General features: G+C 36.3%; 3 protein-coding genes across 4 annotated transcripts; 2 read left to right on the top strand and 1 right to left on the bottom strand.

The window, feature by feature from the left end:
• The first annotated feature begins 549 nt into the window (after window positions 1–549).
• Window positions 550–3,032, top strand: LOC111393323 (xyloglucan galactosyltransferase MUR3). The gene is made up of 2 exons (XM_023018808.1): window positions 550–703; window positions 863–3,032. The coding sequence occupies exon 2, from the start codon at window positions 977–979 to the stop codon at window positions 2,807–2,809; it is 1,833 nt and encodes a 610-aa protein (XP_022874576.1). The 5' UTR covers window positions 550–703; window positions 863–976; the 3' UTR covers window positions 2,810–3,032.
• A 701-nt stretch (window positions 3,033–3,733) lies between these two features.
• Window positions 3,734–5,863, bottom strand: LOC111393322 (photosystem II reaction center PSB28 protein, chloroplastic-like). The gene is made up of 2 exons (XM_023018807.1): window positions 5,666–5,863; window positions 3,734–4,416 (listed from the first exon to the last, which is right to left on the bottom strand). Exons 1-2 carry the CDS (start codon window positions 5,736–5,738, stop codon window positions 3,947–3,949), a joined length of 543 nt encoding a protein of 180 aa, XP_022874575.1. The 5' UTR covers window positions 5,739–5,863; the 3' UTR covers window positions 3,734–3,946.
• Window positions 5,864–7,567: 1,704 nt separating this feature from the next.
• LOC111393321 (bifunctional TH2 protein, mitochondrial-like) lies at window positions 7,568–11,487 on the top strand. Of its 2 annotated transcripts, none has more exons than XM_023018805.1 (6): window positions 7,568–8,064; window positions 8,394–8,502; window positions 8,963–9,253; window positions 9,402–9,816; window positions 10,062–10,328; window positions 10,505–11,487. In XM_023018805.1, exons 1-6 carry the CDS (start codon window positions 7,871–7,873, stop codon window positions 10,933–10,935), a joined length of 1,707 nt encoding a protein of 568 aa, XP_022874573.1. In that variant the 5' UTR covers window positions 7,568–7,870; the 3' UTR covers window positions 10,936–11,487. The 2 variants fall into 2 exon arrangements, with proteins under 2 accessions (XP_022874573.1, XP_022874574.1); XM_023018806.1 differs by having other exon boundaries at window positions 10,495–10,686.
• The last annotated feature ends 1,167 nt before the right edge of the window (window positions 11,488–12,654 follow it).

Here is a 12,654-nt window from a genome sequence, read left to right as displayed (position 1 = left end):
GTTAGGTACAAAATCTCCTGAATAAATAAATAGAGTACAATAATGGGTCAAACACATACTAATTTAATCTTGTGTTAAGAGTTCAATTAATATAATATTATAAGCATAATCATTCCTATCTCACTCTCGATTCTAAACAAAATCGGACATTTCTAAAATAATTAAGATATACACAAAAGGAAAATTTCACTACATGCAACTGCATATATATGACCTAGGAAGGGACCCACCCATGAAATCGTATCAAGTGGGACGAGGCACTCACTGGTTCGAGCTAGCAGCAAATTTTCGTGCGAGTTGACAAGTGGTGCGCAAGCTTGTGAATTAATCTACTCGCTATAATGAATGAAAGATGTCATTTTCACTAAGAATTTGATGAACTGCGAGTGATCTAATAGTCGATTTAATTCGCATCTTGATTAGATGAGAGCAATTCGAGCCAAGCCCATTTAACATCCCCTGGGTACAACCATTAATACATTGAAAGGTGTATCAATTTTTTACCTAATTGGGACTTGTTATATCGCTTCACGTACACCCCGTTGTATACGAAAGTTGGCAGATGGCATCGTTATCATGGACCGACAGATCACTATCTTGCGCCTTGCTGTTCTTCCATAACATACGCTTCTACTATATTCTGAAAATTTTACAATAATCAAATCACAAAATCATTCACTCAGAATCTCTCTGCATTTTACTTGTAAGTCATTCATGCCTCAATTTTTATGCCCAATTTTAGTGTTTAAAAAATTTAATTTAATTCTTGTTTCTGTTTATGAGTGTGTGAGTTAACACTACGCTTACTGAAGTTCTTTTTGGCAATTATTTTTTGGTTCCTGAAAAACGACAATATATCAAGGCTAAATGGAGGTAAGGGTTTTTGTGGGTTTTTAGAGATTGACGAATCTACGAAGTTCTGGATTTTCATGGTTTTTCAGAGCATAGGAGGTGATTTTTGAGTGGTTCAAAGCTAATGAGACACCGCCTGGCGGCAACACCACCTTTAGGAGAACAAATGGAGAAGGGGCAAGGCAAGAATCAACAATCACGGCTATGTTTATTAGTTTCATTATCACTTTTGTTTTGGAGCTTATTGTTGTATTTCCATTTTGTGGTACTTGGAGGTAGTAGTATCGTTGATAGCTTGAGCACATTATCGTATGAAACTGAATCTTTACATGCTCGGATGAGCAATTCTAACCAGATCCCTGTTAGTCGCCCCATCACCATTGAGCGTCCTAGAGTTGATGGTGGCTATGAAAAAGAAATATCAGTTAATAATGAATCGAAAGATGAAAGTGTAAATAATGTGATGGCCGAAGGTGTGAGAGCGCCACCAGTTATTAGCCATTCGGATAATCATGAGATGCAGAATTATCCTTTTGTGAGGGCGTTGAGAACAATAGAGAATAAGAGTGATCCGTGTGGAGGGAGGTATATTTATGTTCATGATCTTCCTCCAAAGTTCAACGAGGATATGCTTAAGGAGTGTAAGAGCCTCAGCCTTTGGACAAACATGTGTAAGTTCACTACAAATGCTGGGCTTGGTCCGCCATTGGAGAATGTTGAAGGGGTGTTCTCAAACACTGGGTGGTATGCAACAAATCAGTTTGCGGTGGATGTGATCTTTAGTAATCGGATGAAGCAATATGAGTGTTTAACAAATGATTCATCTCTTGCTGCTGCTATTTTTGTGCCTTTCTATGCCGGTTTTGACATTGCCAGGTATCTTTGGGGGCATAACATATCGACAAGGGATGCTGCTTCTCTTGCTTTAGTTGATTGGCTCATGTCGAGGCCAGAATGGAGCATAATGGGAGGAAAGGATCATTTTCTTGTGGCGGGAAGGATAACTTGGGATTTTAGGAGACTGAGTGACCAAGAATCGGACTGGGGGAACAAACTTCTGTTCTTACCGGCTGCCAAAAACATGTCCATGCTTGTGGTGGAGTCGAGCCCTTGGAATGAGAATGACTATGGCATCCCTTATCCAACCTACTTCCATCCTGCACGGGATGCTGAAGTGTTAATTTGGCAGGACCGGATGAGGAATCTGGAACGCAAGTATCTTTTCTGTTTTGCTGGTGCACCTCGTCCCGACAATCCCAAATCAATCAGGGGCCATATCATTGATCAGTGTAAGAAATCTAAGGTGTGCAAATTACTCGAGTGCGATTTTGGAGAGAGTAAGTGTCACTCTCCTAGCAGTATCATGCGGATGTTTCAGAGCTCTCTTTTCTGCCTGCAGCCTCAGGGCGATTCATATACGAGAAGATCAGCATTTGACTCCATGTTGGCTGGTTGTATACCGGTGTTCTTCCATCCTGGATCAGCCTACACGCAGTACACCTGGCATTTACCGAAGAATTATTCTCAATACTCTGTTTTCATTCCAGAGGATCACATTCGTAAGAGGAATATCAGCATAGAGAAAACACTCAGTCAAGTTTCTCCTAAGCAGGTAAAGCAAATGAGGGAGACAGTTATAAATCTCATCCCTCAGCTGATATATGCCGATCCTCGTTCTAAATTGGAAACTCTCAAAGACGCCTTTGACGTAGCTGTTCAGGCAGTTATTGACAAGGTTACTAGGTTGAGGAGGGACATCATCAAGGGGTGTAAAGATGATAATTTTATCGAGGAACTTAGTTGGAAATATGCTTTATTAGATGAAGGTCAAGAGATAGGACCTCATGAATGGGATCCATTTTTCTCAAAACCGAAGCCTGGGAAGGCAGATTCTGATAGTTCATCAGCTGATGCAGCTAAAAATTCTTGGAAGAATGAGCAAAGTCAACAGTCATGACTTGACTTGAAGGTGAAGTCTATCTGTGTATCTCCAGCAAATACATGGGGAAAAAAATGGAGCTTTAAGTGAGTCTTTGCTTGAATTTTGTTTAAAGCCGTATTCGATGAAAATCATATGTATGGCTAGAAGGGAGATCTTTCATATCTTTCAAAATCCACTCTATTAATCCAGATTTGTGAAACTACTTCCCATATAATAGATTTTTCAACATTTTCCTCAAGTATTTGTTCAATCATTCTTTTTTGTGAATGTCCACTGTCTCAACACGTGCATGTGTGTTTATAATATAAAGAAAGACTGGCTACTGAATATTAGGCTAATGGTCCCGTTTTGTTTTGTCCTTTTCCTTTTTGTTGTGGTTAATGAATTTGATTAGGCTTTAAGATGGATTAAATAGGAATAATAGTGATTCTGTATGATAATTAAATAATATTTTATCCAACTGCCTGATAATTAAACAATATTTTATCCAACTACCATGGATTTAAAGTAATTGGATTTCCCGGCGTACAGTCAAACAGTAAATTTGTGTATAATTCTCCTCGTGATTTGAGGCTCTCACATCGATAAATAAAGAAAGAGTTTGCATTTCTCATCTTAACAAAGTTGACATTTTAAGATGAAAATTTAAATTTAATATCAGGATTCATAAAATTCAAACGAGTAATTTAACTTATCGAAAGTGTTATGAGTTCAACAATTACGCTTATGTTTGAACCCTTATTCCATTTACTCCGTCGAATGATGGCACAGGAGCCAATGCTAGACTCGGAGTGGGAGATCATAGATGCCTTATACTACAAATGCAAATTTAATTTTGACGGAATGAAAAAGACGCGTGCTAGAATTGAAACCATATAAACATACATAAGAAAATGGTAGTCTCTCCTAATTAGTGACATGGGCATCAAACAAGTGATATAACATCATCCAACTATGGGCATGAGATCAGTTCCGTATCAGGGTTGAAAAAGAGAAGAGTCAGATCCTTCATATACTGGGATAATATATCAGGTTACCTTACATTTGTATGTAACCTAATTACAGCAACCTAATTACAGCAACATGAATTGCATCACAAAAAAGATAAAATTTGACCCAAAAAAGTAGGACTAAAAAGATGTAATAATTGCTTTATTTTTTGATGAACGATAAGCCATTTGCGTTTGCATATCGTTCCATAAATCTCATAAATCGATCCCATTCTCGTGGAGTTCGCATGATATATTTGGCCTCTATTCCTGCAGGTTTCCCACTTACAAACTTTGCATTAACATCAACTGACTGAAGAACTCCTTCCTCATCAATCATGTAGAATCCAGTAATATCACCTACTTCACTAGACGAGTCAAAAACCGAGGGTTGATCAAACTTGAATATAGCCATACCATTAGTCCCGTCCCTTGATTTTGTAAGCCTCACATCCGGGATTGTCTGTTCATCGGTTCCTTGAATGAACTGAATTGTTGGTTTTATCATCATGATACTCAGTCTAGGCATTCTTCGAGTTTGACTTTGTCTTGGCAACCTTGAATCTGGTAGGCACAAGGATTGGCCGTTGAACGATGAGCGCATACTAGTGTGAACACCTCCAAATGCCAATCCTATAAACAATACGAAATGATCAGTTACTGATTGGGCCCTTTTCAAGTGTTACAAAAGACTATAATCTTTACTTTCGAGAGCAATTGAAGTAGAAAACAAACAAACGATATACGTATTTCTAGCAATTCAAACTTAGTGTGAGGTTATGCCCACTTCTCACAGCAGTTTTTACAGTACATTGGAGAAAGATGACATTAATGACTAATTAAATGTCGATAACCTTAGCATCAACACCATATTTTAAGCATCTGTGATTAAACTACGCTATTCAAGACCAAGACTAATTTTCCAAATACTTTGGCACTCTAATTGATACCCATTAAATGGAAGGATGACACGCAAGCATATAAGAAGGAAGGCGAATCAATGTAGTTCGAATGGGATGCCAACTCTTCACCTTTCAAGCAAGATTTTAAGATGAGTTGCTAATGAGGAAGAAAGAACACCTTGGTAACTGAGGCTTGTCTGAACAAAGGAATTTAAGAATTTATCCCTTGGCCAGAAACACGATTAGAGGCCTCGGATAGCTTCAGATATGGACAAGACTCATTTGAAAAATCAACCTAGAGTACAATAGGATGATAGTTGTAAGTTATGTTTGGAGGTATATACAGAGAAGTTTCGGCGGACACAAGGTTCTCTTTCTAGTCCTTCAGTGTTGCTATCGAATTCTAAGCCCACTACAATAGAAGAGATTACCAGGGAGGTGAAAAAACCAATAACACGGGAAAATAAAAGCAATATAAATCATATCATGTCACAGAATGCCATAAAATCTACACAATCTGTTTGACTTTTAGGACATGCGAAGTGGGAAGGGTTAGATGGCGCTAGACTATATCAAGAAAGGAAGGGGGGGAGGGGGGGGGGGGGGGGTGGAAGAAAAGGGTATTAATAGCAGATAATATAATAAACTAACAGCCAGACATTCTATTTTCTGCACTATTATGCTATATTTACTATTTACTGACCCTTCACTTGCATTCTATCTATATATGACACAAAATTTGATAGTTATATATGTGATTATGAAATTATCATAATTTTTTTTTTTTCAAAAAGATTTGAAAAAATTAAGAAAAATGGTCTCAGAAAAATGTAACAATGGCTAACTTTCAGCAAATTTCAGACAAGCATGCCTTCTTTTCATTCCAACACATGATATTAGACCAAGAAAATTACAAGGAGCCATAGCGTTTACATAACAAAGAAAAGGGATTAAGATTATAAACGATTAAAAGGGGCAACCTGGAAGAGAGTAGGGTTGGTGAGAATGGTGAGAGATTGGAGAAGAAATTGCAAAAGACTGTAGCAATGCCATTGTTGAGGGCCTGAGGCTTATTCTAGAGTGAGAGAAGGAAATGCTTTAGTGAGAGAAAAATATGTACTGCAGAGAGATGATGATGTGATGATAAGTGTATCAGGGTGGTGTGTAATGAGGACAGCCATTCAATTGAAAAACATTAGTAGGTCTGTTTGAGCCGTATTCTTTGAGAAACATACATTCTTAAATAATAATTTAATATTATTTTAAATACATATTTTTTAATAAAATAATATTACACGTGAATTTAAAAAATTTTCTTATTTTTTAATCATATATTCTACATCAATATACTATTTTAATCAAAATAATATGGTCCAAACACGCACTTAGCTTTTCAAAAGATTGGCTTGTGATACATCTTTGAACATATAAAATAGAGAAAAATTCAACCATGTTCTCTGGTAACAAAAATTATCATTTGGCGTTAAATATGGGATCTCAAGTTGAATTTTTAGCCACTTTGTCTTCTGACTTTAAGTTACTTCTGATTTTATTGTTCAAAGATAGTTTCATGATGTGAAGACCCAAATTCACATATTTAAATGGGGTGAGGATTCAAAACTTCACTTTTGATAGTCAATACAGCATTAATTGGAAAGGTTGAGAGAAGTCCTAATTTTTCCTAAAATCAAACATGAAACTTATTGGGCTGGGCATGTGGAATATTGGTACAACTAGGCCCAATTATTATTGGGCTGTAGTTGTTTTGGGCTCGCCAAAGATTTTGGGCCATATGTTAATTACTCTTCATGGGCTCTGGCAAATTCTTGTCCCAATTGTAGAAGTGGGCTCTGATTGTTTTAGATTTGTGTGTAATATTATTTTATTGAAGAATGTGCGGTTGAAATGATATCAAATCACTGTTGAAGAATGTATTTTTTTAAAAATAATGCGGCTTAAACAGGGACTTAATAAAAAGTTTTGAACTTTTGAAAATGAAATAAATTTATTAGACATATCTGAATACAGTTTCAATTCATTTCTTCCACAATTATTTAATACATGCANTTTAAGGTACAAGAAATTCAAAACAAGAAAGCTGAGAATCGGTATTATTAATTGAGGAAGTCTGTTATCAATTAATGCAAGTTCAGACTTGTTAACATGGGGACCCCTCCATTCAAATTTATTGGGCCGAGAATTGTTCTTGATTCCAAGCATAGTGTGGGCTTGTATTTCAAGTTGATTAGGCACTCTAATGTCATAAAATATACAACTTCTATTAATTGCCTTGAAAAATAAATGTTATAAAGTCGCGATCAAGATTGTCTTCACACCACAATTAGCAATATCTTTACCCCAAAACATAGTAAATCCATCCAATTGTAGCTATAAAGCAGCGTACCGTCACTCCAAAATAATCCAGTATCCAATCGACTAAAAGACTATTCTTAATAACTATAAATTAAACAATTACATACTTTTGAATAAAAAGAACATTAACTAAATGAAAGTAGAAAGTTAATTATTCTCCGCCTTTACCTTAAAAAAGAAAGGTAAAATGTAAATTCCACCAAGAGTTCCAACTTTTGGTGAGTGTGACATTTATATGTCAAAACTTTTGAAACGACGACACTCGTAAACATTGATCGATCACATAAAATCACCCTTTGAATTGTTTTGGACAATTTACTCTTTCTTTTAGTAAATATTTTTTCATTACCAGAGGATATGAGTATCACGATTTTAACATGAGTACCCACCACGCTTAAGAGAGGTCGAGAAAAAGAAAAATATTTAAAAGGGTCCCTTGAAATAGTCTCACCCCGGAAAAGGAAAAAATTGTCATGGCAAAGCACTTGAAAAGTGCAAGTTTTATTTTTGTGCATTCACAGGATTCTCGTCCATTGTCCCTCCACCGCAGTTGACCGCCGGCCCTCGACAGCAACCCTTTTTAACCCACCCCACCCCACCCCACCCACCAGCTAAACCACTTTTTCCAAGGCAAACGCGCATTTGGACTCGATCGTGCGCTGTTAAATTACTATAAATAATCAAACGTGGAATATAGTTTACTCCTCACCAACCCTTTTTAACATTTCATTCTCTCTCTCTCATTTAGGGTTGAAAGAACTGCACGCTGTTCCTGTTGTTTGGTTTTTGCGATAATTATAATTTTGAAGAAAATGGGAGGTTTTGGGTTGAATGGATCTGATGAAGAAGGCATAGCTACAAGGCTATGGAATAAGTTCAAGAATGAAAGGGTTTCTGTTCTTTACAGTCCTTTTATAATTTGCTTAGCCTCTGGTACATTGGATTCTCACACTTTTCTTCATTGCATCTCTCAAGATGTCTACTTTCTTCAAGCTTTTGCTCAGGCGTAAGCCCTCTCTCTCCCTAGATATACATACAATATATGCATATTCTTGCCTGATTTTTTTTCTTGGTCAAGTCAGTAATTTTTTAGAATGAAATTTCATTACGAAAGTATAATTAGAAGAAATGATGGAATATTTAAATAGTGAAGGTTAAACTAATTAGTGGATAACAATTTTAAAAAAGTTATCTTGACTTTCAATATCAATAGGAATTCTTTCTGGAATGGAGATCAATGAAAATATTAATTCTTTTAGGAATGGAGAGTGTATTTCTCTTATGATCAAAGTTATAATCAGATATTCAATAGGCTGAGGCATAATGTTTTGCCAGGTATGAACTAGCAGAGGAATATGCAGATGACGATGAAGACAAGGAAGCCATTACAAAGTTAAGAAAACGCGTCTTGAAGAGGCTTAGAAACCTAGATACTCTTATCCATGTAATCATTTTACTATCATTTTATCTATTTTTGGTTATTTTTCAGAAATATATTGTTGCTCTACCCATGGGATAAGTGAAAATACCAAAAAAATTTGTTACTGTTCTATCATCTTATTTTCTTGTGTGGGACTTAACTTCAATGCTTATGTTTTTCTATTTGGAGAAAGAAACTTTGGGTATGTTTCATCGTATTTCTTCCCCCAAGTAGTAGTTTCTTGGATCTGTCTTATAATCTTGGTGGCAAAAATAAGAAATGGAATCGAGAATATAATCTGATAGCCATAATTTGCGGCTGATCCTTAAGTGATTAATGAAATCATTTGCACTTGTTACAATTGGGTAGGAGAAAAGGGAAAGGGAATGGATAAAAGTTTTTGTGGTGGCTTTTACATTTTATTTCTCATAATAGGATAGTGCACATTCAGAAATGAGAGATAACTGAATATTTGATGCTGCAGGAATGGGGCTTTGAGTCCCCAAAAGAGAGCATGTGCCAAACTGCAACTGTCAAATACACAGAATTCTTGCTGGAAACAGCAGCAGGGAAAGTGGGAGGAGAGAAATTCCCCGGTAAAATCGTTACTCCGTTTGAGAAAACAAAAATCGCTGCATATACACTGAGTGCCATTGCACCCTGCATGAGGCTCTACAACTTTGTTAGTAAGGAGATCCTGGCTCTTTTAGACCCCGAGGAAAGTAAACACATTTACAAGAAGTGGCTTAATAGTCTCTCCTCGGAAAAATTTGAGGTTCGTCCAATGTTAAGAGTGATGATCATTTTTATATGTTAATAGTATTGGGGAGTTTTTGGGATGAACCCGAGCACTTCTCGTCTTGAAGGGAAAATTATTTTTCGGAAACTTGTTTGACTAGTTATTTTGCCTGCTCTAAATTTAGGCTTCAGCTGGAAGGATTGAAGTCATGCTAGATAAATTAAGCGTTTCTTTGACTGGTGAAGAGCTAGAAGTTGTAGAAAGGCTCTATCATCAAGCTATGAAACTCGAGGTAGAATTCATATTGACTCAACCGGTTGTAAACCGTACCATAGCCCCCGTTTCTCAACTCTACAACAGCGCTGAAGAGAATCTCATTATATTTTGTGACTTTGACTTGACGTGCACCGCCATCGATTCCTCTGCACTTCTAGCAGAGATTGCAATTGTAGCAGCAAGTAAGGCTGATCTTAGTGGCGGTGAAACACAATCTTCTCAGATGTCATCTGCTGATATCCGAATGATGTGGAGTAATCATTTCAGCCAGTACATAGAAGAGTATGAACAATGCACAGAAAGCATCATGCCCAACGAAGCAGGTATCAATAAATTTCTCCAAGATTTGATAATTGTAAAGCAAGATCAGCATATATTAGGGCCATTTGGCAAGGCTTCAGTTGCTTCTTCTAAAAGCGCTTCTAATTTCGTAAAATATTTTCCGAGAATTATCCAAATAGGTCCAAAAGTAGCTTCTTAGTTTTAGAAGTAGCTTTTGGCTTTTGAAAAGCCTGCTAAACGGGCCTTAGTTGATGGAAATTGACTTTTCTTGGCAATACAATGGCAGTCAAGGGACTTGATTATGAAGGTCTAAGCAAAGCAGTTGAGCAAATATCCAACTTTGAGAAGAGGGCAAATTCAAGAGTGATTGATTCTAATTTACTGAGAGGATTGAATCTAACAGACATAATAAGGGCTGGGGAGCACCTCACTTTTCAAGATGGTTGTAAACAGTTCTTCAAGGATCTTATGAAAAGTGAAACTTGTGCGACCGATTTTCACGTGTTATCATACTGTTGGTGTGATGATCTCATTAAGTCTGCATTTTCATCAGGTATGCTTGTGGAAACAATTATTTTTCGCAATTTTTTTTTCTCGGTTAAATAGAGTTAACCATTTTTATTTAAGGAATTCATTGACAGATCTGCATCTTTAATCCTTTTGTAAAATTGTGATGACTATGCTTTATATTTTGATATATACATTCTAATTTCCTTCAGCATTAAGCAGGGGACCTGTGTGTGCCAAATGTACATTCGAACTGCTTAGTTTATGAAGAATCTATTTCCACCGGCAATATGATACAGAAGCTGGAGTCTCCCATGGACAAGCTTGGAGTCTTTAATGACATCACCAAGGGCAGCACAAATGATAGCAAGCCTTTGACGGTTTACATTGGAGGTTCAGTTGGCGATTTGCTTTCCTTGCTCAAAGCAGATTTTGGCATTGTGTTTGGCTTAAGTGACAGTCTTACGAAATTGGGGAGTCGATTTGGTATTTCTTTTGTTCCCTTGTTTTCCGGCTTAGTTAATAAACAAAGAGAACTTGACGTAAGTGGTTGTTTAAACCTGATAGGGTCCTCTGGGGTTCTTTACACTGTCTCCAGCTGGGACGAGATTAACACTTTCATCTTGGGGGCCAAACAAGTCCCTCCATATTAAAGAAAATACACAAGTATACAAAAAGTGACTTATTTAGAGTAGACAAAACATAAAGTTAGGTTATATCCATGTTACAGTTATGTTTGGTAGGGAGACTTGGATAACGCCAAACATTGTTGAGGAATTATAAAAGTTAACTCGTTCACTATATTGTTTAGTCGCATCCAGTATTGCGTACTAAACATGTACTAGGTGGCTAATTTTTCACGATGGCCTCTGGTTAGCCCTTATTTTGTTGTTGAGGGCTAACCGCATGTGATGGACAATTATATGAGCAGGATTAGGTAAGATTGTTGAAGTGTAACCATTTTCTTAAATTCTCTACGATGGATTGGATAACACGGGATACTACTAAAGAAGATAAACAAGTTTAGTTCTTTTTTATTATACTGTGTAATCTTGTCTAATACTGTATACTAGACATACACTTATGGATTTAATGGCATGGTATTTTAGACATGCTTGTGGAACAAGATGTATCTAACATTGTTGTCTCTATTATTTTTAAATTTTGGGTGAAAAGTCTTACCTAATGTAACCTTCTTGGGGAAATTTCTCTTCGCTGATTGTATGGAAGTTTGTCATTCATTGAAGGCTATGAAAATACGAAATGCACGTGCTTAAATTTCTGACTCGTTGCTTTATCAATCAAGATAGTGCTTTGCTTTCTTTTATACATATAGCATATTTGGTCGTGCTTAAAAGTGACTTTTTTTTAACTACTTTTCTAGGCAACATGCAGGAATTCGTTACAAAATTTGCAACATAGAAGGGGGCATGGAGAGATAGAAATCGGCTTAAATATAGAAATAAGTAAGAACTTGTAACTTTTCCAAGAAAATGAAGGGTTGGTAATTACCTAAAAATTAATTACGTAGTTTTAGGCATGACTTGTAAGAAGCATAAGAAGTCAATAATCAAGAATGTTAACTTTGGTTATCATAATTGAGCAAAGAAGGTACGAATTTGATCCGACTAATTCTGAACGTTAATAAGATCAAAAAACCCAATTTTATTATGACTTTGCAATAATTTAATTAGCATTTGAATTAGCCGTTCATAACAGTTAGTAACAGAAGTGACATATTCATCGCAGTCATCAAATGACAAAAACGAATATACCACAGCTATCACTATGTAAAGTTAAGAGCTAAGATTGTCTCCACGAATCTCGGATTTCTTGTAAATAAGTGATGTTGATGTTTGAAATCAATAGGGATCTTTGGCTCTTTGCTTGATTGAGTAAACTCAAATAACATGTGATGCTTGCAATTAAAAGATGAGGCGTGTTTGGATTAGCTTATATTTGGGTTGGCCTGTAAGTTTACTCATAATTAGAGCTGATTTAAACATTAGACGAGTTAAGCGGCCATCTAAGGTCTCCAATTTATCAAAGACGGAAGTTATGTTCACTGATCCTATGTGATTGAAGTGATGTTTCCATGATTTAAATTATCTTGAAACACAATTGTGTGCATGATAAAGAGTATGTTGTGTTGTAAGTTGAGTGTAGGGTGACAATTAACATGTTGGGCGACTAACTATTTGTGTTAAAAATAGTTATCATCAATCCTCATCTGAATTTCTTTTTCGACGCAACTAGTGGGATTAGTTCATTGAGTAAAATAGAATTGTGTTGATTGTTCTTATTGCATACTCAATGTACTTAATTTAGAGATTTCTCGAGTCGAACTATGCCATTAGTTAGACTAATACACC

This window comes from Olea europaea, chromosome 4 (genome assembly GCF_002742605.1).
Source record: "Olea europaea var. sylvestris chromosome 4, O_europaea_v1, whole genome shotgun sequence".
NCBI lineage: Eukaryota > Viridiplantae > Streptophyta > Magnoliopsida > Lamiales > Oleaceae > Olea > Olea europaea.
Note: the sequence above shows the minus strand (reverse complement) of the source record. Positions and strands in the feature narration are given on the sequence as shown.

Coding starts and splice junctions, on each gene's coding strand:
- LOC111393323 (XM_023018808.1), top strand. CDS start 977: ATGAGACACCGCCTGGCGGCAACACCACCTTTAGGAGAACAAATGGAG.
- LOC111393322 (XM_023018807.1), bottom strand. CDS start 5,738: ATGGCATTGCTACAGTCTTTTGCAATTTCTTCTCCAATCTCTCACCAT. Junction 4,417..5,665: donor CCAACCCTACTCTCTTCCAG/GTTGCCCCTTTT, acceptor TATTGTTTATAG/GATTGGCATTTGGAGGTGTT.
- LOC111393321 (XM_023018805.1), top strand. CDS start 7,871: ATGGGAGGTTTTGGGTTGAATGGATCTGATGAAGAAGGCATAGCTACA. Junction 9,254..9,401: donor TCTCCTCGGAAAAATTTGAG/GTTCGTCCAATG, acceptor CTCTAAATTTAG/GCTTCAGCTGGAAGGATTGA. Junction 9,817..10,061: donor CATCATGCCCAACGAAGCAG/GTATCAATAAAT, acceptor ATACAATGGCAG/TCAAGGGACTTGATTATGAA.